We start from the raw sequence: 23,806 nt of genomic DNA, 5'->3' as shown, positions 1-23,806 counted from the left end.
TTAAGAATGAATAAATGCTGGTAACAGTTACTAAATCTGCTTGTCACACATTGTGGTCCTGTCTGCACTATACATTTAAAGTCCCTGCCTATGAAAGGTCTACAAAGAACTATATAAAATATTAGTTTAACAATGCCAATAAAAGCAAATGTTTAAACGAGGCTGGCATGCAACCTTAGCAAAACATAAATAAAATCAGCAACTTAAAAAAAAATTATACACAATAATATTGTGTATGAACAATGGCATGGATAGGCTTGCTGGAGGGGGGGTTAGCAGATGCTGAAAACCCTGCAGTGAAGACACCTGCCTAAAATCAATGGACAGGGAGTTCCGAAGAGTAGGTACTGCTGGTAGAATGGAACTAGTGGGACTGGTGCAATGGAAGACCAAGAGGCCAAGAGTAGCTGGGGCCAACCAATTCTAGGTTTGTCCCTATTCGCGGCCTCCCTGCTGAGTTATACAAGGGCAAAACAGACTGAGAAGGAGGAAGCTGACAACCAGCATCACACACACACCCCAAATTGGCTGTAAGAAGGGAGGTGTCAGGGACAGGAATGGTGGAAACCGCAAGTGCAGAAGGAACATTACATGGCAGATGAAAAAGTGTTGAACAGGCATTGACTGAAGACAGAAACTCATTTGCAGGTTACCATTTTTGTTTTCAGTTGGAAACATCCCGAGCAAAAATTAAAATAAAATATGGAGAGCATTAAAAGGAATTATTCTGACCATATTTATAACACCTGCCTCGGAGGACGGCATTAATGGATGATGCATTGCTGGGAACCTTTTAAAATAGACACTGACCCACTTGTACGAGTGCATTAAAGGTTGACGTAGGCAATGTTCTTCCCGGTGTGGATTCTGCACCATAATTGAGACCACCTGTCTGCACCGATTACGTGAACCATATTTGACTTCTCTTCGTATTCAGGCATTATCCCCGCTGCGACAAACAGTTCTTGTTTACATAGCAAAAAATAAAAAATATATACATGAAAAGGAGTTTATTTTAGCTGCCATTTAATACATGTCAGCAGCTGGAAAATGAAAATGGGGAGCAGCCCTCCCAGCTTCTATAGAACTGTGCAAGAAAAAATCTGAAAAATGAGATTAGACACACAAGAAAAGGTTTTATTTTTTAAGAAAAAGAATTATATCCTTGTTAGATTCCTAGATCTGCACAATACTTGCCAGCAAGACTCGTATAGCCTATAAAGGAGACACACTATTCAGTTCCCACCCATCAGTTGCTTCATACATCTTGTGCTAAAAAATCTAATTATTCTGATTGTGTTTAAATAAAACACCAAAACGCATTAAATTTTCAAACAATTTATTTTTATATGGCACCAGATCAGAAGCCCAATACGCTCTCCAGAAGGGGTGGTGGGCAAACAACTGATATAAAACAATAATTTCCTGTTTTAGGCAACCCTGTCCCCACCAAAGACAATGGAAACTCAATTGTTGGTTCAAACAAGGAGAATGGGCCTTGCAATCTCAGATTTGCTTGATGTATACAAAGTATTACAGCAGAAGGTCATCAATGGGGGTTTGGGGTACATCTTTTAAAAAAAACCTACTCCCTATTCAGTTTTGTATAAAACAAGCAGCACTTTGCATTTCCAAGCTCAATGTTTTCCCTGCACTTTGCATGCATTCCATGCCCATCTATACACCAAAAAAAGACAATGTAGATTGTGAGTGCAAATACTCAAATAGCATCATGATAACAAGCTCTGAAATGAGCGCAACCTATTCCAGTCCCAATTTCATAACTATTTTGAATTTGACAGGTAGCCGTGTTGATCTGCCATAGTCAAAATAAAAAAAAATCCTTCCAGTAGCACCTTAAAGACCAACTAAGTTAGTTCTTGGTATGAGCTTTCGTGTGCATGCACACTTCTTCAGATACACTGAAACAGAAGTTGCCAGACCCTTCTATATAGTGAGAAGGTGGGGAGGGGTATTACTCAGAAGGGTGGTGGGAATGGGAGATTGGCAGATAGCTGAGATGAGCCTGTTGACGACTCTTAACGACTGTAATAGGTCTTATAGGAAAAGGCAAGGGGTGAGAAGGTGAGAAATGGCTTAGTCATGTATAATGAGATAAGAATCCAATGTCTTTGTTCATACCAGGTCTAACTAAGAACTAACTTAGTTGGTCTTTAAGATGCTACTGGAAGGAATTTTTTTATTTTGAATATGACAGTTATGCATCGTGCAATAGTAAATCTGTTCAGAAGGTCAGGTTCTAAATCTTAGGTCATAAAAGTTGGTGGATGTGATACATCCACACAACTGCATTTTGAGCCCCTCTCCCAGAAAGTGACTTAAGAGATCTTTCTTAAAACCACTTGTGGACCACCTGACATTAAGCCTTGCTTGGTGCTTTGCTCCTGAATCCAGAAAAAGTTCAAGTTTGGGCTAGGGAATGCACACACACACAAACACACACATCACAGAAGCATTCATCCCCTCCTTTATGTACACAAATATACAATAAGAGTTCAAACATCTACCAGTAGAAAGTTATCATTAAATGTACACTGAATTTGCTTTTTCACTACTGGGCATTGCAGGAAAGGAAGGTTCAGCCGAGTGGCAGGGAATGTGTTATGCACACAAAAGGTCCAGGGTCCCATCTGTTGGCTCCTCTGCAGCATCTTCAGCTCAACAGAACATTAAATTGTGGAGCTGGGCTGAAGGAAAGAAATCTGAAAATCTCAGATTACGTTTCTGCTTTAAAGCTACATTTCGAAACTTTCACATCTGACATCAAAATGTAAACACTGACAAGCAAAGGCTTTTGCTTTCTCACTGGAAATGGCGTAAACATGGTGGCTGCACGCTTGCAGATAGAAGGCGACATCTTCCAAGCCCTTAAAGTTGCCTTGATGGGTGGCCCTCTTTTCTGAGTTTTGAGAGTTCTACTCAGGCAGCATAGAGTGCATGGGTAAGGTTGCCTTATGTTGAAGAGCAAAAAAGAGGACACGTTTGCCAATGCCTAGGGTGGGATGGGGAAGGAGGTGCTGGAGAGAAGATGCTGGCTTACATAATCCCTATGGTTTGATCCTGCAGGATCCCTTTTATGACTCTATGGGCTCAGCCTAGAAACTCTAACCACTGTTTCATGTTGGTTCTCAGGTCACTTATTGAGATAATCTTCTAAGACCCTGTTGCCCCTCCATATTAAGGTAAGTGAGCCACAGGATGGGGGCTTTCTGATGTGACAAGAAAAAAAGTTCAGCCTCATGACAGCACTCCCTTGGACAAACGGGTTCTTCTTCCAGTATATTGACTTTGAGTTTTATTGTTGTTTTAGCCTAATTGCATGCACGTTATTGTTTGGTATCATTTTAATCTCCTATCACATTGTTTGCTGCCTTGATTTATTTTTCTTTCATGGGAAAGAAAGAGACAGCTGTTGAAAATAAGTAAAGGAATAATAATAAAATAGTAATATTAAAATTTTAGTTATATCCCTCCCTCCCCAGCCGAAGCCGGGCTCAGAATAACCAAACACACATGTCTGAATTAGCTCTTGTCCAATTTTGACACTCCTGGAACGGCAGTTCCTGAACACATGCATGCTCTCTGGGTCAAGGACATTTGGCAAATTTAAAAAAATCCACCAGGACAGAAATTCTACCCCTGAAAAAGGCATGTCCTTGAAAAAGAGGATGTATGGCAACCCTATGTATGGACTCCTCAGTATCCTACTTCCACAAACTTGGCTCCCAGCAGACCCCACCTTCTGCTAGACATGGAATTCCATGGCAAGCCTAGTTCCACTGCTCAATTAAGTAGGTAAAAGGTAAAGGTCAAGGACCCCTGGATGGTTAAGTCCAGTCAAATGCGACTTTGGGATGCAGTGCTCATCTCGCTTTTCAGGCTAAGGGAGCCAGCATTTGTCCACAGACAGCTTTCCTGGTCATGTGGTCAGCATGACTAAACCACTACTGGCGCATGGAGGACCACGACGAATGCCAGAGTGCATGGAAACATGGTTTACCTTCCTGTCGCAGCAGTTCCTATTTATCTACTTGCACTGGTATGCTTTCAAATTGCTAGGTTGGCAGAAGCTGGGGCAGAGCAACAGGTGATCATCCAGTTGTGCAGACTCGAACCACCGACCTTTCAGTCAGCAAGGCCAAGAAGCTCAGTGGTTTGGACCACAGCGCCACCCACATCCCTTACCTTTTCAATTAAGTAAAAACGGCCCTACCACTAGGAAGAGTGGACAAACCACCTCCAGCAGAGAGTGCTGGAAGGCAACAGGGGCTACCCTCTTGTACTGAAGCAAGAATCAGCTGCCACTCCAGGCATCTTCTGTTATATAGGAAAAAATGAGGATGCCATCTTGCCCTTTGCCTCAGGCAGGGCTGGCTCTGTTTCTGTGTACCAGAGGAAACGCAAACCAAGACTCATAGCTTGTGAGAAAACAGTTTGCTGATTGTATCCATCTGCAGGGAGCAGAAACAAACAAAAATGATGGCGCAGATTGAGAGAGAGAAGCAAGGCTCTACACAATGAGTTCTTTGGTTTGGAAAGAAAGGTAAGCATTGGGTCTGAAAATCCACAATGGAAGAACAATCAAGCACTTTGCAGGCTGTGAAATTGGTGTGGGTGGGTGTTTTAGCTGTATCTGCTGTTAATGCATGTTGTGGGTTGCCTTGAATCCTGTGCTAGGAGAAAGGAGAGCACAGAATAAAATACGTAAGTAAACACTACAGAAGACATTATAAAAAAGGAGCAGAATTATGTTTTGGCATTTGGGAGGCCTTGTGGAAGTGGCCCCCATGGCTTATAAAAGGTAATAGCTCTTAAATCCTGGAGAGCATGGGGAAATACAGACTTTTCCCCTTTTCGAGTGCAGCATTATTATTATTATTATTATTATTATTATTATTATTATTATGCAGCAGGAGCCAGGGGACCTGATGTCTTTGGACTTTGCAAACCTAATTAAACTATCAGCCTGTCAGACAGTTAATGAAGAAGGAAAGTGGGGATGATTTGCAAGATCAAAGTTATCGTAATATATAAATAATGTGACCAGAGGAGGAATGACTGGTGAGAAGTGTGCAGAAAGAAGGAACGCCATGGTGCATCTGTAACAGCAAAACTGAATGCCTTCATCTGCTCCAGCTGCAAGATAACATGTCTCTCCCACACTGGTCCCTACAGTCACAGCAGGCTCTGTAATTCCCCAGTGGTTTGACTTCACCGCCAAAGACAGACGGATGCTAATTAACCTTCACTAAACTGCCGAACTGAACTCTGCTACTGGGACTCTTTGAAAACAGCCTTGCAGCCATTTTTCCTTTGCTGTTAACCGACACATGTGGATCTCTAGAGGATTAAATATAATCCTATATCCTCTTACCAATTATTTAGCTGTGATTCCCGCACTTGCCTGGAGTTAGACTAGATGGCCCTTGAGGTCCCTTCCAATTCTACAATTCTGCGATTCTGTAGCTGTAACTGTTTTATTTGTTTTATAACTGTGGTTCCCATCACTGCAACCCTTGGACCTTAGGTTAAAGGGTGGGTAATTAATACATTGCTTTATTCCCCCACCCGACTTACCCATAAGAGCAGACGACAGCAACAGCCAAATTATCAAGCTTTGGTTAGTGATAAACCTCCTTGCATTTGCCTGTTCCTGAAAACAAATCCTGAATCCAATCCTAATCCCATAATTCTGAAGTGCAACTTCCATCTCAGGCAGTTTGCTAAAAGGGGGAGAGTGCCCCAATTCAACCATGAACACCCTGCCTAAGTAGTTGTTTGTGCTATGCACGTAGATAACTGTACTTTGTATCTTAGAATAATTCCACATACTGTATGAAGGCAACATTAAAGATGAACATTACTACATTAGAATATGTCATTAAGATTCTACTTGTATATATGAAGAAGCAAGCATTATATATCAATCGCTGTACAAGGCAAGCTGTTACCTATAGCCCATTTCACTACATTTTACTAAGCAGTAATAATATATTTTGCATGCCAACCTCGAAGCTAAGCAAAAGTGCCCTCCAAAATCTCCTGGGAAGATCTACGGAGAGCAGCTAATATAATGCAATGAGTTTCCCCTCCCACCCCATTCCAAATACACATCTTTATCATAATCTACACAAGTGTCCAACAAGCCATGCTGCTCCGTATCTTTTCAACTGAATCCAGGAGCAGATTTTTTTTTAATGGAACTGAAACAAATTTAAAAGCAAAACTCCAATCTGCAGATTTTCAGCTTGGCTGCTGTTTGCAACAAATTAAATTTGGTAAAATGATGCTTCGGATTTTTAAAAATCTTTTTAAAGCGGTGATTCAAGGTTTTTTGAGGGGGGCACCTCAAACTTTGCATAAATACTCATGGTTTTTAACCCCTTGGTTTTCAACATTTTGGAATCAGGAACTCCAATCTGGAATTCTTCCATTCATTCATGAACGTGCAACTTTGCTTCAGTAAATGTTTCAGTAAATGTGTTCATGTGGCACTTATATACCTGTTTCACACAGGGCAATATCCGTGAAAGAACCAGTATCTGGTTTTGCTATAAGCAATACTCATTGCTGCAAGCTTTTGAGTTTCTTTTCAAACATATCATTATGTAAATAAATCAGTAAGATGATGCTGATACTTAGAAAAAGCTTGGGTTTGTGTAGCTGGTAATACACTTTGAAATCATCACCATGCCTGTTCCCAGGGCCTACATTATGTGCATATGACCCAATGCAGCACATTTTCAACACAGGACCACAATGGTCACATCTAAACAGCTGGCTGATAAATCCTGTGCATCATGGCTGAATTTACAAAAACCCTCCCTTCCCCAATGTAGGAAAGTTCTGTGATTTGACCCACAGATGCCAGACACTGGGTAGATAGAACATAGGGTTTTTAAGTCTTCTAGGCAAAGCTCATATACAACCCCTCTGCATTTGAATGGAACTTGTGCCAAGGATGCAATAAGTCCTGCTTGGGGTTGTTAATGCTCCTGTGTTTATCGACAGGGGAGTGATAACAAGTAACTCTGCCCACTAGTCTTTGTCAAAAGGGTGTGACTGCCTCTAATGAGTTTCTGTGTCTTCAGCTGCATGCAAGAAGGCTTCCATGTAAACCAGGACTCTGCAGAATCAGGGCATTTGGATTTCAAGGAAGCTTTTGCATGTACAGTCATACCTTGGTTCTTGAACGCCTTGGTACTCGTACGTTTTGGCTCCCGAACGTCGCAAACCTAGAAGTGAGTGTTCTGGTTTGCAAACGTTTTTTGGAAGTCGAATGTCCGATGCAGTTTCCGATTGAGTGCAGGAAGCTCCTGTAGCTAATCAGAAGCTGTGCCCTGCTTCTCAAATGTTTTTGGAAGTTGAACGGACTTCCAGAATGGATGACATTTGAGAACCAAGGTACGACTGTACAACAGTATGTACGAAGACTCAGTTGCACTCTTCATTCAAGGGCACATGGCTGGGCCACTTGGCATGCACAACAAGGGAGCATCAATGCCCAGAGAGGACACTGATCTAAGGCTTATTAGTGGGTCTACCAAAAGGTAGCATTGGTGGTCACACCCAGAGATACTGTCTGAGTCACACAACAGTTCTTTAGAGGTACATTTTGAGCATGAGTTTGCAAACTGCAGGCCATCCACTCACTGGATCAGAAAGAGCTGTCAGGTGGGAGAGGAGAAACTCAGCAAAAAGATAACATCACACATATGATGCAGGCACTAAATACAGATTTCCCAATCCCATGGATGCTCAGTTTGGATAATTCTCACCCTCATTCCTCCTCTTTGAGGGCGGAGAATAACTGGGCATCCAACGTAACTGGACATCAGCGTTGAGTGCCCGCATCCTGCATGACATTATATTTGTGATGGAGCGGAGGAGTGTATGACTCAGGCTTATCTCGTCAAACATCTGGAGAAGGAACATGACAGCCAAGAAAGAGAATCTATTTCAAAGTAGTGGCACACAGCTTGCTGTCTACAGATTGGTTCATGCAGGCATAGCCATCACATGGCAACTGCAGCATCAAAGGATGGTTTGCATCATAAATGAAACCCCAGGGATGGACCTTCAATATAACCCAATTCTTTTCAAGTGAGTTTGTACATTTGGCTGAGATTCCTCAAGGTCAGCTGATGAGAGAGTGAGTGATGGACATGCCTGTGTGAACCAGTCCTATGTGTCAGTACTAATGGGGATGTGTCTACATACAGACACCATCTCCTTAACGGGATCCAGATTCACTTTCCTTTCTTAAAATCAGTACCATTTTCTTGAACTCCACCTAGAACTGCCAAATTATTATAATTATTTTTATTTTTTTAAACCCCTACAACCTGCTAGGTAGACTGGCTTGTCTGCCCATTAGATCATGCCACTTTTCTCCTCCTGGAAAGAAGTTCGTGATGAGGATCTTCCTAGCAAAAGCTCCTTCTCATGAATCAGGCTTTCCACAAGGTCCTCCTGCCGGTAGTTATGGTAAACTTTCAAAAAGGCCAAAATGGTAATTCCGAGCCAAGTGAGCCAGGCAGCCCAAAGGCCAAACTAGAGAGAGAGAGAGAGAGAGAGAGAGAGAGAGAGAGAGAGAGTGTAACAAGGTCAAGCAATTCCTAATACCAATTTATTTACAGTGCTACCTTGGTTTAAGAACAGCTTAGTTTATGAACAACTTGGATTAAGAACGCTGCAAACCCAGAAGTAGGTGTTTTGGTCTGGGAACTTTGCCTTGGAATAAGAACATGTTTCACTTCCTTTTGAGTTTGTTCCATTTGTAAATTGAGTCCCCCACTACTATGGGAAAGCACACCTTGGTTTAAGAATGCTTTGGTTTAAGAACAGACCTCCGGAACGGATTAAGTTCGTAAACCAAGGTACCACCGTACATGCAAGTCTGTTTATACAGGGAAGTTTTTGACTGAATTATACAGAGGTGGCTAACATGGTGCCTTCCAGGTGGCATTTGACTCCAACTCCAACTGAGAGGTAGTGTGGTGTAGTGGCTAGAGTGTTGGACCTGGACGGGCAGAATTCAAAATTCAATGAAGCTCACTGGGAGACCTTTCTCCTAATACATGCATTTTTGAAAACAATGGCTGGTTTCAAAGTTCAGATCTGCAAAGTTCAGATCAATGCAAATTTATCTGAAGGCTGGCCATCTTTTGTTTCTTACGTTGCCCCAGAAAGTGTGATTTTGATAGATCTTCCTTTAAATGCATACTGAATTGAATTTCTACCCCATCCTCATCAGGGATGCTACTTTTGATTCCCAGAGAAGACAAGATGACACTGAGAACCTTTCCAGAGATCGAGCAATCAATTAATCAATCTCATTATTACAGCCAATAATCAGTATTACTTTCCTGAGCTGCAACTTATCAGCTCTATGGACAAACAAAGAGACTTTGGGGGAGATCACTTGACTTACCTGTGTGATGGCAAACTGGTCATAGAATGCTGAGTTTTCTAAATTCAGCTCAAGATCTATATCCTGTAATTCTTCACAGCTAGAGGGAGAAGACATTTTGGATGAGGGGGAGGGGAGGAAATGAAAATCATTTCAGCAATTCCAAATGACCTTTTCTGAGCTCCAGCTGAAACAGACCTCTAAATCCTGTCCAATAAAGCTCCATTCCCAAGAAGCAATAGCCCACTGCCATATATAACAACTGGATGACAACATCTTCATTATAAAACAATCATCCTGCTATCCTTGAAACACAGATAAACTTTCATATTGCAGCCTCTGTCTCTCAGCGCATGCCACTGAACCAGTCAGAGTTTATTGCAGTTTGATCTCAACCAGAAATAATGGAGCAAAGGCCAAAATGTCAACGTCCCTTCAAATACTTTGCCAACTGTTCCCACTTTGATCAATTTCCTGCAGATTAAGCGAAAGAGAGAAGCTGTATGAATGTTTCATCCGTGTCTGTATTCTGAAACTAAATTGGGTCTCTAATCTGGCAGGACCGTTCAATGGAATCGTAAAAAAATTAAAAAAATAAAATAGGAGACCAGCATGCATTTTGGCCATTGCACAATAATTGTGAAATGGATACACAAGGGAGTTTACAGCCACAATTAGCACAACATACCAGCCTCGGCATAAGAATGTAAGAAGAACCTTCTTGCATCAGACTGAATTGACCTCTGGCCAGTGTGGTTAGAGCTTTGACTATGACTTGGGAGAATCAGGTTCAAATTCCTTCTCAACCATGAAGCTCATGAAGTGAACTTGGCCTGTCAAGATTCTCTCAGCCTAACCTACCTCGTACCTGCTCCTTGATCTCATGAACCATCAGGCCTAATTTGGTGGTGATCGGCTTCTTGAGTTCTGGAACCATCGTGCAAAATTGGGTTACATTGCAGTTTTGAAAGGTTGAGTCCACCATCTTGTCCGATGGTATCCCAACACAGAGTTTACGAACTATCCTTGAGTTCAAGAATCATCATGCCAAACTGGAGGAGACCTTTAGACCCCATAAGCACCGTACATTAAAAAAACACACACAGAGAGAGAAACACTGGTGGTGCCCCCCCAGACTGACAATGACTACTGGGGGTGAGAAGCGAAAAAGCATGCACTGCAAATGAAGCAAAAATATGCAGGGGAAGTCCTCCACCTTACCTAAAACCAGCAGTTGAAAAGCCTTAAGCTCTTCTATTTTGCCCCACCGACTCAACCACCCACACAGACAATCCCCACTTTGGTATCACCCCACAATGAAACTGAGTTATGAGCCTCCATTACCTTTTGACATCACCAGAGAAGACTTCAGAAGAAAGGGGTGTTTGCGTGCGTGTGTGTGTGGTTTTTGTTTTGTTTGTTTCAGATGCTCCAGAGCAAAGAGTTGGTCAGATAGAGTATGCCTATGGGTGGTTTTGGGTTGGTTTGTTTACAGGTAACTTGGATTTTTACTTGGTGCTGTGAACAATTCCCCGGGGTTCTGAGGTTTCAGAAGGCCTCTTCTCTTTCTTTCTTTCTTTCTCTGTCTGTCTCTCTCTCTTTTTCTCTCCTTCCTTTCCAGTGTTGTCAGCCATCTTGGATGCTTATCCGAATATTCTATTAGTCCAGAGATTTTTTTGTTTTCAAAAAAAACCTCCCCTTTTAACGGAATATTCGAATAACCGTTGCAGCCCTAAACAGAACATTCACTAATGGCATTTTACAACATATGACAAAGTGAAACAAAGTAAATGCTTTAGCAATGCAGTTTATCTGTATCATATGACATAAAATGTCACCATTTTATCTTCTACTTTATGAGCCAGTGGATATTTTTTTTTTTATTAAAAAAAAAAAAGCATGAAGGGAAAGAAATTTAGACTCTCAATAAATTTTTTTCTAGTACCAAACACGCAGAGTGGTTCAATACGCTGGATAATTTCTCAATTGTGCAATATTGCTGGGCTTTAATACTCTACAACAGTGATAAATTTAAATTGCAGCCTGGAAGCATTTTAGATGCACATTCCTAGTTGCTTCTGAAAATCAACCCCCACCCCCATTCCTTGCCAAGCTAATTCAGTTGTGTAAAGGAACAACAGCATTTTCCCCACCCAATCCCAATGTGGATTACTGCCCTTTACTATGAAGCAAATTACGTCCCATTTTCATTTATCCAGAATAAGATAGGTGCGTATATTTCAGATTTTTAGATAGGCTAGTACTAGCTCATGGCCAAAGAACCTTTCTTCAATTTGGGGGCCACATGCCATTCTGTGCAACCTTCTGGGAGTCATGGGTCTGTGATGGGCGGGGCCAGAGGGAAAAGTGGGTGGAGTAACAAGTGTGAAATTCACCTTTGTAGGCTATTTTTTAAGCACACTCATGGGTCCCTCCCTCACCTCCACCATCCCTCTCTATCCTCCAGCAAAAAGCGCTATTGGGGTTCAACAGCACATTCTAGCCAGGCAAAACCACTCAAAGAGAGTGGAGAGAAGGGCTGGGTGAGGGGGGGACATGGCTATGGAGTGGTGTGGTCTGAGGACAGTTCCAAGGGCCACATAGAGAAGCCTAGGATCCTCTTGCCTGGGGTTCCCCATCCCAAAATGAACTTAAATCTTTCAGGATACACATCAAGTCCTGGATTTTGAGGGACAAGGAATATAATAGTAGTAATCAAATGCTCTGCACATCCAAATTTTCACTTCCCATGTGGTATAAAAGTGCTTAACCATTCTTCCTTCCCCTCCTTCCATATCTTTGTTTGACGAAGGGTTTGACGAAGGGTGCTGCAGTTTCAAGGTCCAAACTGCCATATTCAATACAGGACTGGCCTCTAGTAGTCTTCTTTTTCACCCCCCTCAAATCACAGAAAAGGGGGAAGTTAACTTCTCCCATTTCAATGCTGCTAGATAATTCTTAAAGGCACTGGATCTCTGCCTTGTGTTGCATCTGGCAACGTAAGCCAAAGAAGGGGAAATTTCTTTTTCCGTTGGCCTCGCTGTAGCTACCCATCATACCGTTAGGAGATTATTTCCAGCTCACACCTCTTTTTGCCTGTTTCCCTTGCTTCCATACCTGCCCTTCGCTTATTGCCTCCCGTCTATCTGAGTGCATGCATCAATGGGAAGCACCCTCCCCTGCCACACTCACCTGTTGGGCATGCTTCCTTTTTCGGTGATGGCGTCACACCACATGTTAAAGCCAACGCTTACAATCGTGCTGGCGATGAAGATGACGAAAACCACAAAAGCGCTGATGAGCAGATTCAGGAAGGCGTAAAAGAAAGAGCTGCGAGGGGAAAGTGGGAGGTGGGGAGGAGAGAAGAAAAGGGAATTATAACTCGTAAGCAACGTTTACCAAAGCAAAGTAAGCAAACGTGATCCGCCTGGAGCAGGAACCGGCAAGCCACTCCAGTATCCCTGCCAAGAAAGCTCCATGGACAAAGACAACAGGCATATAAAAGTTATGACGCTGGAAGATGAGCCCCTCAGGTCGGAAGGCGTCCAACATGCTACTGAGGAAGAGCAGAGGACAAGTACAAGTAGATTCAGAGCTGATGAAGTGGCTGGGCCAACCAAAGCCGAAAGATCGCTCAGTTGCGGATATGCCTGGAAGTGAAAGAAAAGTCCAATGCTGTAAAGAAAAATATTGCATAGGAACCTGGAATGTAAGAACCATGAACCTTGGTAAGTTGGATGTGGTCAAAAATGAGATCATAAGAATAAATATTGACATCCTGGGCATCAGTGAACTAAAATGGACCGGAATGGGCAAATTCAGTTCAGATGACCATCATATCTACTACTGTGCACAAGAATCCCGTAAAAAAAAATATGGAGGGTCCCTCATAGTCAATAAAAGAGTGGCATCTTAAAAAGCAGAGACATCACCTTGCCAACAAAGGTCTGTATAGTTAAAGCTATGGTTTTCCCAGTAGTGATGTATGGAAGTGAGAGCTGGACCATAAAGAAGGCTGATCGCCAAAGAATTGATGCTTTTGAATTCTGGTGCTGGAGGAGACTCTTGAGAGTCCCATGGACTGCAAGAAGATCAAACCTCTCTATTCTTAAGGAAATCAACCCTGAGTGCTCACTGGAAGGACAGATTGTGAAGCTTAGGCTCCAATACTTTGGCCACCTCACGAGAAGAGAAGACTCCTTGGAAAAGACCCTGATCTTGGGAAAGATGGAAGGCACAAGGAGAAGGGGAAGCAAGTCCTGAGTGCAACAGCATTCGCCCCACTAGGGATTTCCAGCTACTGCTATTCAGAAGCATTAATGCCTATCGCTGTGGAGGGAGAACATAGGCTAAGGTTACCAGACATCCCCGTTTCCCGGGGACAGTCCCCAGATTTACACATCAGTCCCCATACAAAATCCATTGAAGTTGAAAAGTGTCCCCGGATTCATTTAAAAAAATCTGGTAACCTTAACATAGGCCAGTAGACATCAACAGCCCTCTCCTCCATGAATTATTGCAATCCTCTTTTAAAGTCATCTAAGTTAGTGTCCATCACTGCCTCCTGTGGCAGGGAGTTCCATAGTTCATGCACTTTCTTTTACCTATCCTAACTCTTCCAGCATTCAGCTTCAAAAGATGTCTGCAGGTTCTAGTGCTATGAAAGCGGGGGATATTTTTTTTCTCTCTCTCTATCCACCTTCTCCATGCCATGCATCATTTTATAAATCAATTTGTCGGATCCTCTTTCAAAGTCATCCAAACTGGTAGTCACCAATTGATGCCTCTTATGGGAGCAAATCCTGCAACTCTGTGTTTACAGCACCAGAGCACCAGTTCAGATATGTCTGGAATGCTAAAAGTTTTCTCAGTGCCAAGGCAGCAAAATCCAGAGGAGGCGCTCCTTTGCCTTTTGACAGATTGATACTGACAGATCTGGGTTTAAGAGGCCTATCCCACAATCTCCTTCCCCACTCCTATGTATTTTTGGTGGCAGACCTCAAACATTTCCTTTTAGCCTAGGCCACCACAACTGGGCTGAATAGGGGGTATTAGTCAAACCATATGAAGAGTACTAGGTTGGGGGAGGCTGGCTTATACTTTGTCCATGCTCTGACTTGCAAACAAATCAGTACTAAATAACATGTGAGGTTTGTCAGAGTTTAGTATTGTGTAGCAGCTTTCTGTTTCACAAATAAGCAGCAACTAGGGGAGGGACGCGGGTGGTGCTGTGGGTTAAACCACAGAGCTTAGGGCTTGCCGATCAGAAGGTCGGCGGTTCGAATCCCCGCGTTGGGGTGAGCTTCCGTTGCTCAGTCCCAGCTCCTGCCAACCTAGCAGTTCGAAAGCACGTCAAAGTGCAAGTAGATAAATAGGTACCGCTCCGGCAGGAAGGTAAACGGCGTTTCTGTGCGCTGCTCTGGTTCGCCAGAAGCGGCTTAGTCATGCTGGCCACATGACCTGGAAGCTGTACACCAGCTCCCTCGGCCAGTAAAGCAAGATGAGCGCCGCAACCCCAGAGTCGGTCACGACTGGACCTAATGGTCAGGGGTCCCTTTACCTTTACCTAGGGGAGCGTAGATGGACCCAGACTGTGAGCACAGTGTCGGAGAGGAGAATTTATCCAGTACAAGGTAGGGAGAGGTTGTTCCCATCACCACAGTAGTAGAATTCAGGCCTATTCAATGCAGCTGAATGTTGGAAAAATTGAGAGAGACTATTATTGATTCATTTATTTACTAAATGCATATTCCGCCCTTCTTCCCAAAGTAGGCAAGGATGGTAAGCAACAACTTTAAAAATGTCCCACTGCAGATGCAGACTGGAAGAGATCTCAGTTTAAAAGGTCTGCTAACCAGGAGCCAAAGGACAACAGAGACTGCACCTGTCTGGTATGCATGGGGAAAGTATTCCAAAGGGCAGGTGCCACACCACTAAAAGCTGATTCCTAGTTTGTGTGGAATGGACCTCCTGATATGATGGTCTCTGCAGAAGGCCCTCACCAGCAAGCAGTGATCAGTTGGTCATAGAAGGGGTGAGACAATATTTCAGGTATCTATCTCTCAAGCTGTATACAACTATATGCACCCAAACCAGCACCTTGAATTTAGCCCAGTAACCCTAACCCTATCACACACCCCACTCAGTCTGCTCTTTGCCAGGCAAAAAAACCAAAACAAAAAACCCAGTTTCTTCAACCTAGATAGCCAGTGATATGGAAAACAAATCCCATTATGAAAGTTTGGAGAAGCTGGGAATGTTTTGCAGATGTTCTACCTTCCTCCACCTTTCTTCAGATGGTGGCTAGACTTGGAGCAAGGCCTCTCGAGGCTGATCTTAAAATCTAAACAGTTTCATGCCGTAGCAAGTGGTCCTTTGTGTATCCAGGTTGTAGGACAGCTTTCTAGTTTAAACACTTTGATCATCCCCGGAATATTACAAGCTGGATGCCTGCCATCGTAATCACACCAGTTTATTTGTAAGCCACTTTTCTGCAAAGCATGACTCACAGCATATCAAACTAACTGCAATAAATGTAACAATCCAAAAAAAACATACATACTAAGAAACTATTAAGAATTATCATAAGCTCACTTATGTAAAGCAATATAAGTAAACTAACCTAATTTATGAGCTTAAACCCAAACAGGACAGAGAATCATGTCTAACGCAGAGTAAAATGGCAGCATATCAAATTGCAGGCAAGAAATCAGTAATCCAAAACTATGTTCCATAGAAGCTCACCATAATTCGGCCACCACACCTTTCCATTCTGACAGCCTTGCCTCTGATCTGCTAGTTAGACACCCATGGACAAAATCATCCACCAGGCCTATTGTGAGTTTAAGACAAGTCTTGTGGGTCACCTGATGTTGTCGGACAACAAAGCCTATCATCCCTGAACATTGGCCATGGCAGCTGGAGCTGATGAGAGCCAAAGTTCAGCAATGTCAGGAAGGCAGCCAGTTCACCATATCTAATTTATGGAAAGCTTCATCTTCATCCACCCCCTGCCCATTCTTGCAACCTGGACCAGTTCATCTTACACAGGTGAACACGTGGACAGGCAAAGACCTCTTCATAGCTTGTGGTACTTTGAGCTAAATTGCAGCACTCCAGAGAGATCTCGAAAGCCAGCTGAATGCAGTGTATAAAATATTACCAGTGCTGCAGGCACACATCACCATGGAGATCAATGGTACATTCTATTATAAGCCTGTGGTTTGGATCACTTGCCCAAAGCCTCTGGAACTGTCTGCTCTGCAGACAATGTAACAGAACATGTTGCCTGCTTTTTATCTTCTGGTTGTCATTTTGCTTGGGACTAACTGGGGATGGGAGGTACCATACTTGATCTTAAGAAAATAGAAATTTGCCTAATGGAGGTTGAGGCTCTTGGGTCCTGCTGGTTGCCTGCAGACATTTGGAGAGAAAAGATCTCACCATAAATAATCTATTTATTATTATTATACATGTATATCCCACCTTTTCTCCAAAGACCAGGGTTCAAATCTCCTCCCCCTTTCCATTTTATCTTCACATTTTATCCTGTGAGGTAGGTTAGGCTGAGATGCAGTGACTGCCCCAAAGTCATCAAGTGGCCTTCAGATCCGAGAGGGGATTTGAACCCTGGTCTCCCAGGTCCTAGTCCATCTCTCTAACCACTACTCCACACCGGCCCTCAGCAATAATAGCTAGCTCTCCCACTTTTCCGAAGGAAGCATAGAAATGGAATATCTCAGAGATAACTAATTTGGTGCCCCCACCCCAGAAGCGGTAAGAGTCCAGCTTTCACCAGTCCCAGACAATATGGCTGAAAGTCAGGGATGATGGGAGCTGTAGCCCCAAAAATTCGGAAGGCACCATGTTAGGTACCACTCAAAGAGCCAGTTGTGGTACTGAGACCATTAAAAAAGAATCAAAATTGGCTTTGGGTGGCCCAGAGGAGGTGGGTGAGCCAGGAGAAGGTGGGATTCACTCAATGTAGCAGAAAACTTTTAGACAGCCATACCTGCCTTTCAGCTCTTGGGATGAGAAGCACCATAAACAGAAGGAGCTGCTGTCACCAACAACATCAGCATCAGTTGTGCATGTGTTTGCTTGTTGTTGTTTTAATGTTATTGCTCTTATTTTGTAACGATATGTAGCAGAAACCATTATACATCAAACATCCTTGCAATAAGAAGAAAACAAATGAAATTTTTAAAAAAGAGGAGGGAGGGGAATAAAGTGGGAAATGAAATTACAAATAAAGGGGTGAGGACGGCATAGCAAAACTCTGTAATACCTTGATTAAATTAAAAGGAAAAAATGTAATTCATGTTGCCATTCCAGAAATGTAAAAATGCCCACTTCTCAATGAATTTGTTCTCTTTTATTATTAAGCATTGTGTTTCTCTCAAGTGTAAGCTTTATCATTAAGATAGTTTCCCCTAACCAAATCGTTATGGTAGGGGGATGTCTTCTCATTTTTTGTGCAATTCTGCTGTGGTTAGCAGGGCAGCAATCAGCTGTAAATCAGTATTAATGGTTTCATGGTAGAGTATCAATAGGGGAGCTCTTTTAGGGTATCTTGGGAAATCGCAGCCTGTACATATTCACATAATATTCAGTACATCTGCCCAGAAAGGCATTCATTTTCCGCAACTCAAGAAGGTCTGCATTAAATCCTCCTTTATTGTGTGCATGTTTTAAATGGTCGTTGTGTGTGTGTGCAGTCCAACCCCCTATGCTGAGCTGCAGTCCTGGGCACCCCTCCCCAGCCAAAACCAGAGCCTAAGAAGGAGAACCCTGCAGGATCAGGCCAAAGAACCATCTAATCCAGCACCCTGTCCTACAGGGGCCGACCATTGAGGCTTTATTTCAGAACAGGCAAAGGTGGGGGTAACCGGACTGCATAGAGACCCCAGCTCATCCTTCTGCAAGCCTAGAGGAATGCGCACGGAGCCTTTTCGCCTGGAGTCTGGCGCGCAAGGCATCTGGTGGGCGACGGGGAGTCTCCGTTTCCGGGGGGGGGAGGACCCCTCCCGCTCTTTTAAGCCAGCTCCCTCCCTTCCCCTTCTCTCCCCTCCCTCCCTCCCCGGCCGCCACTTACTCCTCGTGGCCTTTGCAGAGGAAGAAGAGCGTCCTCCAGGCCTGCACTGCGGCGAGCAGCAGCGAGAGGAGGCCGGCGAAGAGGCTGAATCGGCAGGCGGACTCGGGCCCCCACTCCTGCACGGTGAAGCGCTGCCGCTCGGCCGTCAGGTTGGCGTTGAGCCACATGCCCTCGGTGAAGAGCAGGCAGCGGCCGTGGAAGTCGTTGCTGTTCTCCGACAGCGGCACCACCACGATGAAGCTGAAGAGGAAGGCGAGGAAGTAGCAGGTGCACTGCGCGAAGAGGAAGTTGCTCAGCGCCATGGTCGCCAGCCTTTGCTGCCTGCCTGCCGCCGCCAGCCGAGGAGAGAGGAGGAGGAGGAAGGCAGCAGCCCGGGGAGCGAGAGGAGGATGCGCAATGGCGAGCGCGCCTCCCTCCAGCACCGCCCGCGCCGACCCAGCAAGGCTGGCTCGCTGGGTGGATGGATGGATGGATAGGTAGAGGAGCTCAAGGGCAAGACGGGGCGGGGCTCACCGGGAGGTTTAGACCCCCCGCACCCTTTTTGTGAACACGTGGAGCTACCTTCTTGCGTGGGTATGCCTTTCAGTTTAGGTGTTAGCAAAGCAGGGAAGGGCAAGAAGGTAGGGGATGGGCCCACACAGAATCGTGCATGGTGTGGAGACAGTGGGTAGGTTCTATTTTATTATTTTATTTTATTATTTATAACCAATTAGCACACTCTGTAGAACATGAGACTCTTAATCTCAGGGTGGTGGGTTCCTGCCCCCTGTTGGGCCAAAGACTCCTTCATTGCAGGGGTTGGACCAGATGACCCTTGCGGTCCCTTCCAACTCTACAATTCTATTACATATATAGTCAGGTATGATGGGAGTCGTAGTCTTTTTTATAATTTTCAGTTTTATATATTTCAATAATTTTACAGTCATTTTAACATTTCAAAACTCGACTTCCTTCCCCCTCTTTCTGCGGTTCCTTAAATTTATTTTCAATATTTCAATATTTTCTGCATTAACTTAATTTCCTCATTTATTCATCTACTTTAAATATATACGCTTATAAAACTGCAGCATATCTGTTTACAGCTTATTTGTAAATATTCAATAAACAATTTCCATTCTTTTGTAAAAGATTTGTTATCTTGATTTCTTACTTTCCCGGTAACCTTCGGGAGTTGTGGTCCAACATCTGCCAACCCAATGTTGAGAAAGGCTGAGCTAGACTTAAGAGCAGCTTAAAAATGAATGAAGGAATGACAGTCAAGCATACATTTCAAGTCACAATTGCAGCTGCTGGATTCTCTTTTTATCAACAATGCTTTTCTCAGATCCTTTTTGCTGCTCACATTTCTTCCATGCATTGTTCCAGACCAAAAGCTGACTCCTCCACTCCTAAGAAGGTTTGAGTTGCTTCCTGGCCCCTCTTTGATTTGAAGGTGCAAATGAATCCCCCGTTTCCATGTTTTCATGGCTCCCAGTATGTTTCTGAGCACAATTCAAAGTGTTGGTGCTGACCTTTAAAGCCCTAAACGGCCTCAGCCCAGTATACCTGAAGGAACGTCTCCACTCCCATCGTTCAGCCCGGACACTGAGATCCAGTGCAGAGGGCCTTCTGGCGGTTCCCTCATTGTGAGAAGTGAGGTTACAGGGAACCAGACAGAGGGCCTTCTCGGTAGTGGCACCCACCCTGTGGAACGCCCTCCCTTCAGTGTGGGGAGCCAGTGTGGTGTAGTGGTTAAGAGCGGTAGTCTCGTAATCTGGGGAACCGGGTTCGCGTCTCCGCTCCTCCACATGCAGCTGCTGGGTGACCTTGGGCTAGTCACACTTCTCTGAAGTCTCTTAGCCCCACTCACCTCACAGAGTGTTTGTTGTGGGGGAGGAAGTGAAAGGAGAATGTTAGCCGCTTTGAGACTCCTTACAGGGAGTGAAAGGCGGGATATCAAATCCAAACTCTTCTTCTTCTTCTTCTTCTTCTTCTTCTTCTTCTTCTTCTTCTTCTTCTTCAGATGTGAAGGAAATAAGCAGCTATCCTATATTTACAAGACATCTGAATGCAGCCCTGTTCAGCGAAGTTTTTAATATTTAATGCTGTATTGTTTTTAACACTTGATTGGGAGCCACCCAGAGTGGCTGGGGAAACTGAGCCAGATGGGCGGGGTATAAATAATAATATATTATTATTATTATTATTATTATTATTATTATTATTATTATTATTATTATTATTATATTTCAGCATGTGGAGATAAGAACATAAGAAGAGGCCACTGGTCCATCTAATCCACCCAGTATCCTGTACTCATAGTGGCCAAGCAGATGCCTATGGGAAACCTGCAAGCAGAGCAACAGCACTCTGCCTACCTGCAGTTCCCAGGAACTGACATTCAGAGGCCTCCATACTGCCTCCAGCAGTGGAGGTGGAACATAGCCACCATGACTAATAGCCTTTTGAGAGCCTTGTCCTCCATGAATTTGTCTAATCCTCTTTTAAAGCCGTCCATCGCTGCGTCCTGTGGGAGCGAGCTCCATAGTTTAACTATGCTCTGCATAGTTTTTATCTGTCTTGAATCTTCCAACACTTAGCTCCATTGGATACCCACAATTTCTAGCATTATGAGAGGGGGAGAAGAACATTTCCCTATCCACTGCCCTCATGTTATGCATAATTTTATATTTTTGCAAATGATTGTTGACCATTGTGAATTAAGTTCAAGGTGTTTGTAATCTATAAGAATCAGATATGCTCATGACATGGCTCTAATTCCAGTTTGAAAGTCACGTGCAGATGTGGTGCAAATGCAATATATGGTAAGAAGCCTACAGTGTGAGTTCACACATGCATGCATGCTGCAGTGAGAGGTGTGTATACATAATATGCACACATCAATTCCTGGCACACCAAGCAGCAGAAGAGATCTATTGCATTCTGGGTCCAGCATTTTGCATTGAGTGCTTCTACAAGAAAGCAGAAGGAAGGAGAACTGCCTCTTGCTAGATCTCAGGGGCTCCAGCGCTTTTGAAAGATAATTAGTCATTCTTGGCAAATCCTAACATAATAACCGCAGCCCCACTTCGCTATTTTAAACAGAATCAGAAATATAGGTGGTTGACTGCATTAATCAGCACCACGGACAGCTCAGCCATTCAGATTGCCTCTGGGAAGCTGACTCTCTTTAGACCGCTGTCCAAGGTCCTGAATTCTGCATGGCACTGCTATTAAAGAAAGGAAACTGAAATCCTGCCCGCATAATGACTCCCTCCCCTGCTTCTTTCATTATTAATTTATATAATTGTATTGTTTAGTTTTTTCTTTTTCTTCTTTTTCTGATTTTCTGTTGTTTTTTTCTCTTTATATTTTATCTTGTGAAGTCACTTCACTGCTTTTGTATAAAGTGATTATATTAATGATGATGATGATGATGTTAATTCAATCTGTACTGGCTGCTTATCAGCTACCAAGCCAGATTTAAGGTTCTGTTAACCTTAGCACTGAATGCCCTACACAACTTGGGACAGGGAGACCTAGAAGACTGCTTCCTCCAGCACAGACCAGGAGTTGTATCCCAGGACGTATGCCTTTCAGCAGGGTTGGAGAACATGCAGCCCTCCAAATGTTGTTGGAATATAACTCCCAATATCCTTGACCATTGGCCATGCTGGCTGGAGCAGACAGGGGATGAAGTCCAACAACATCTGGAGAGACACAACTGTCCCAAGCCTGCTTTACAGTGTTCTTAGAAGTCTGATGGAAAATCACACATACGTACAAAGAGTAGAAGTGTTTTGTCAAGCACCAGATGTCTCTTAAGGAGAGAACTTCTCCTCACCAAGTCCAGATGAGAGCATGACTGCAATTTCCCCCAGTTCTCTGAACTTTCTACTGTGCAGCTGCCCTTCCAGGCCTTCTGCAGACACAGTGGGAATAACTCCTCCCAAAAGATAAATCATTATTTAAGAAATCATTGCTTTACAGGTGCAAATATTCCCCTTGTTAGAAGAGACACTTTTGTCTCCAGAAGCTGCAGTTTTATCACAGGTGTCGTGCTATATTCTCAATTGTTGTGGGAAATTTCATTTCCACTGCTGAGAACCTGATTGAACTTCTGAAAAGACCCATCCAGCAGTTCCTCAGAGAATGAAAAAGTCACAAAATTGTGCCCTGGGCAAAGCAATTTTGCTGATAATTCAGGGCTTTACGTGTGAGGAGAAATGTGGAGGGAAGCTGCCTTTGCATCAGGTTCCCAGAGGTTTTAAACTACCTGGAAGGTTGAAGGGGGGGGGGGAGGAAAAAACCCAAACCTCCAAAATGGTGGCAAATTCTTTCCTTTGAAATCTAATGCTTTATGTCTCCTAGGTATTTTCTAAAACCAAGATAGGGATCGATCTAGACACAAAGCCCAATTTGTTGCTGACTGTAGGGGATACTGGAGATTTAGAATGAAAACCTGGCTCAGTTGATGTCGCTGAGACTTTTTCTGCCATGGGCTGTTGTGGAGCAGAATTTTACTCTTAGGCTGTGGTCCTCAAGCCTCTTAGGACCAGTACAATCGTTCCAATTTCCTCTCTAGAGATCAAACTTGATTTCCTGTAAAGAAGTGGGGAAGGAGACAGACATATGATCCTAAAAACATGAGTTACTGCACTGTAAAAGGGTGCTCGCCATATTGTTCTCAGGTGTACCTATTCCCTTTCAGGAACCAATGCAGGAGGAATTGGACTGGAAGTAGAAACAGCTCCTGCACAGCATGGATTGGCTAGTGACTTGGATGTCACCACCCTCTTTTCTCACCTCTATGCTCTGATCAGTTTTGCAACTTATAAAGATTTTGTGGGGGGTTTTAAAGCCACAATATGAACATCATCATCATCATTATCATCATTTCATTAACATTTATATACCGCTTGATTGTAGAAAATCTCAAAGTGGCTCTACTTGTATGAGTTGATGCATATGATAAGAACCTTTGAAATAAACCCTGAGGAATCATGACATAACAAAGAGTTTTGCTTGTGGCCAGCATCGTGCCTAAAGCTTTCCTAAGCAGATATTCCTCTTTCGGTAGATGTAAAGTAGACTTTGATTTCAAATGGTTGGTTAGGAGGGGGATAAAGTGAGAGAGAGAGGATGAAAGAATGAAAGTAAATGGGGTGGCAGAAAGAGGAAAAACAGACTCTGCAGTCACCAGGTGATGGTGCTTTTCATGAGCCTTGCCCAACAAATACAGCTTTAAGAACAACCTGCTGGATCAGGCCAATGGCCCACATAGACCAGCATCCTCACAT

At 43.6% G+C, this 23,806-nt stretch overlaps 1 protein-coding gene and 2 long non-coding RNA genes across 3 annotated transcripts; 2 read left to right on the top strand and 1 right to left on the bottom strand.

Annotated features, from left to right (window-relative positions):
- The first annotated feature begins 575 nt into the window (after positions 1–575).
- On the top strand, positions 576–6,309 carry LOC310685809. The gene is made up of 2 exons (XR_014515551.1): positions 576–1,802; positions 2,219–6,309. It is a non-coding gene; the product is annotated as an uncharacterized lncRNA (long non-coding RNA).
- Positions 6,310–8,327: 2,018 nt separating this feature from the next.
- TMEM179 (transmembrane protein 179) lies at positions 8,328–19,177 on the bottom strand. Its single transcript, XM_083520301.1, has 4 exons — positions 18,528–19,177; positions 12,626–12,763; positions 9,455–9,533; positions 8,328–8,574 (listed from the first exon to the last, which is right to left on the bottom strand). Exons 1-4 carry the CDS (start codon positions 18,827–18,829, stop codon positions 8,395–8,397), a joined length of 699 nt encoding a protein of 232 aa, XP_083376427.1. The 5' UTR covers positions 18,830–19,177; the 3' UTR covers positions 8,328–8,394.
- Positions 19,019–22,803, top strand: LOC310685986. The gene is made up of 2 exons (XR_014515623.1): positions 19,019–19,100; positions 20,760–22,803. It is a non-coding gene; the product is annotated as an uncharacterized lncRNA (long non-coding RNA).
- Positions 22,804–23,806: the final 1,003 nt, after the last annotated feature.

This window comes from Podarcis liolepis (assembly GCF_965112155.1).
Source record: "Podarcis liolepis genome assembly, chromosome: 1".
NCBI classification, from domain to species: domain Eukaryota; kingdom Metazoa; phylum Chordata; class Lepidosauria; order Squamata; family Lacertidae; genus Podarcis; species Podarcis liolepis.
This window is presented reverse-complemented; position numbering and strand designations above follow the sequence as displayed.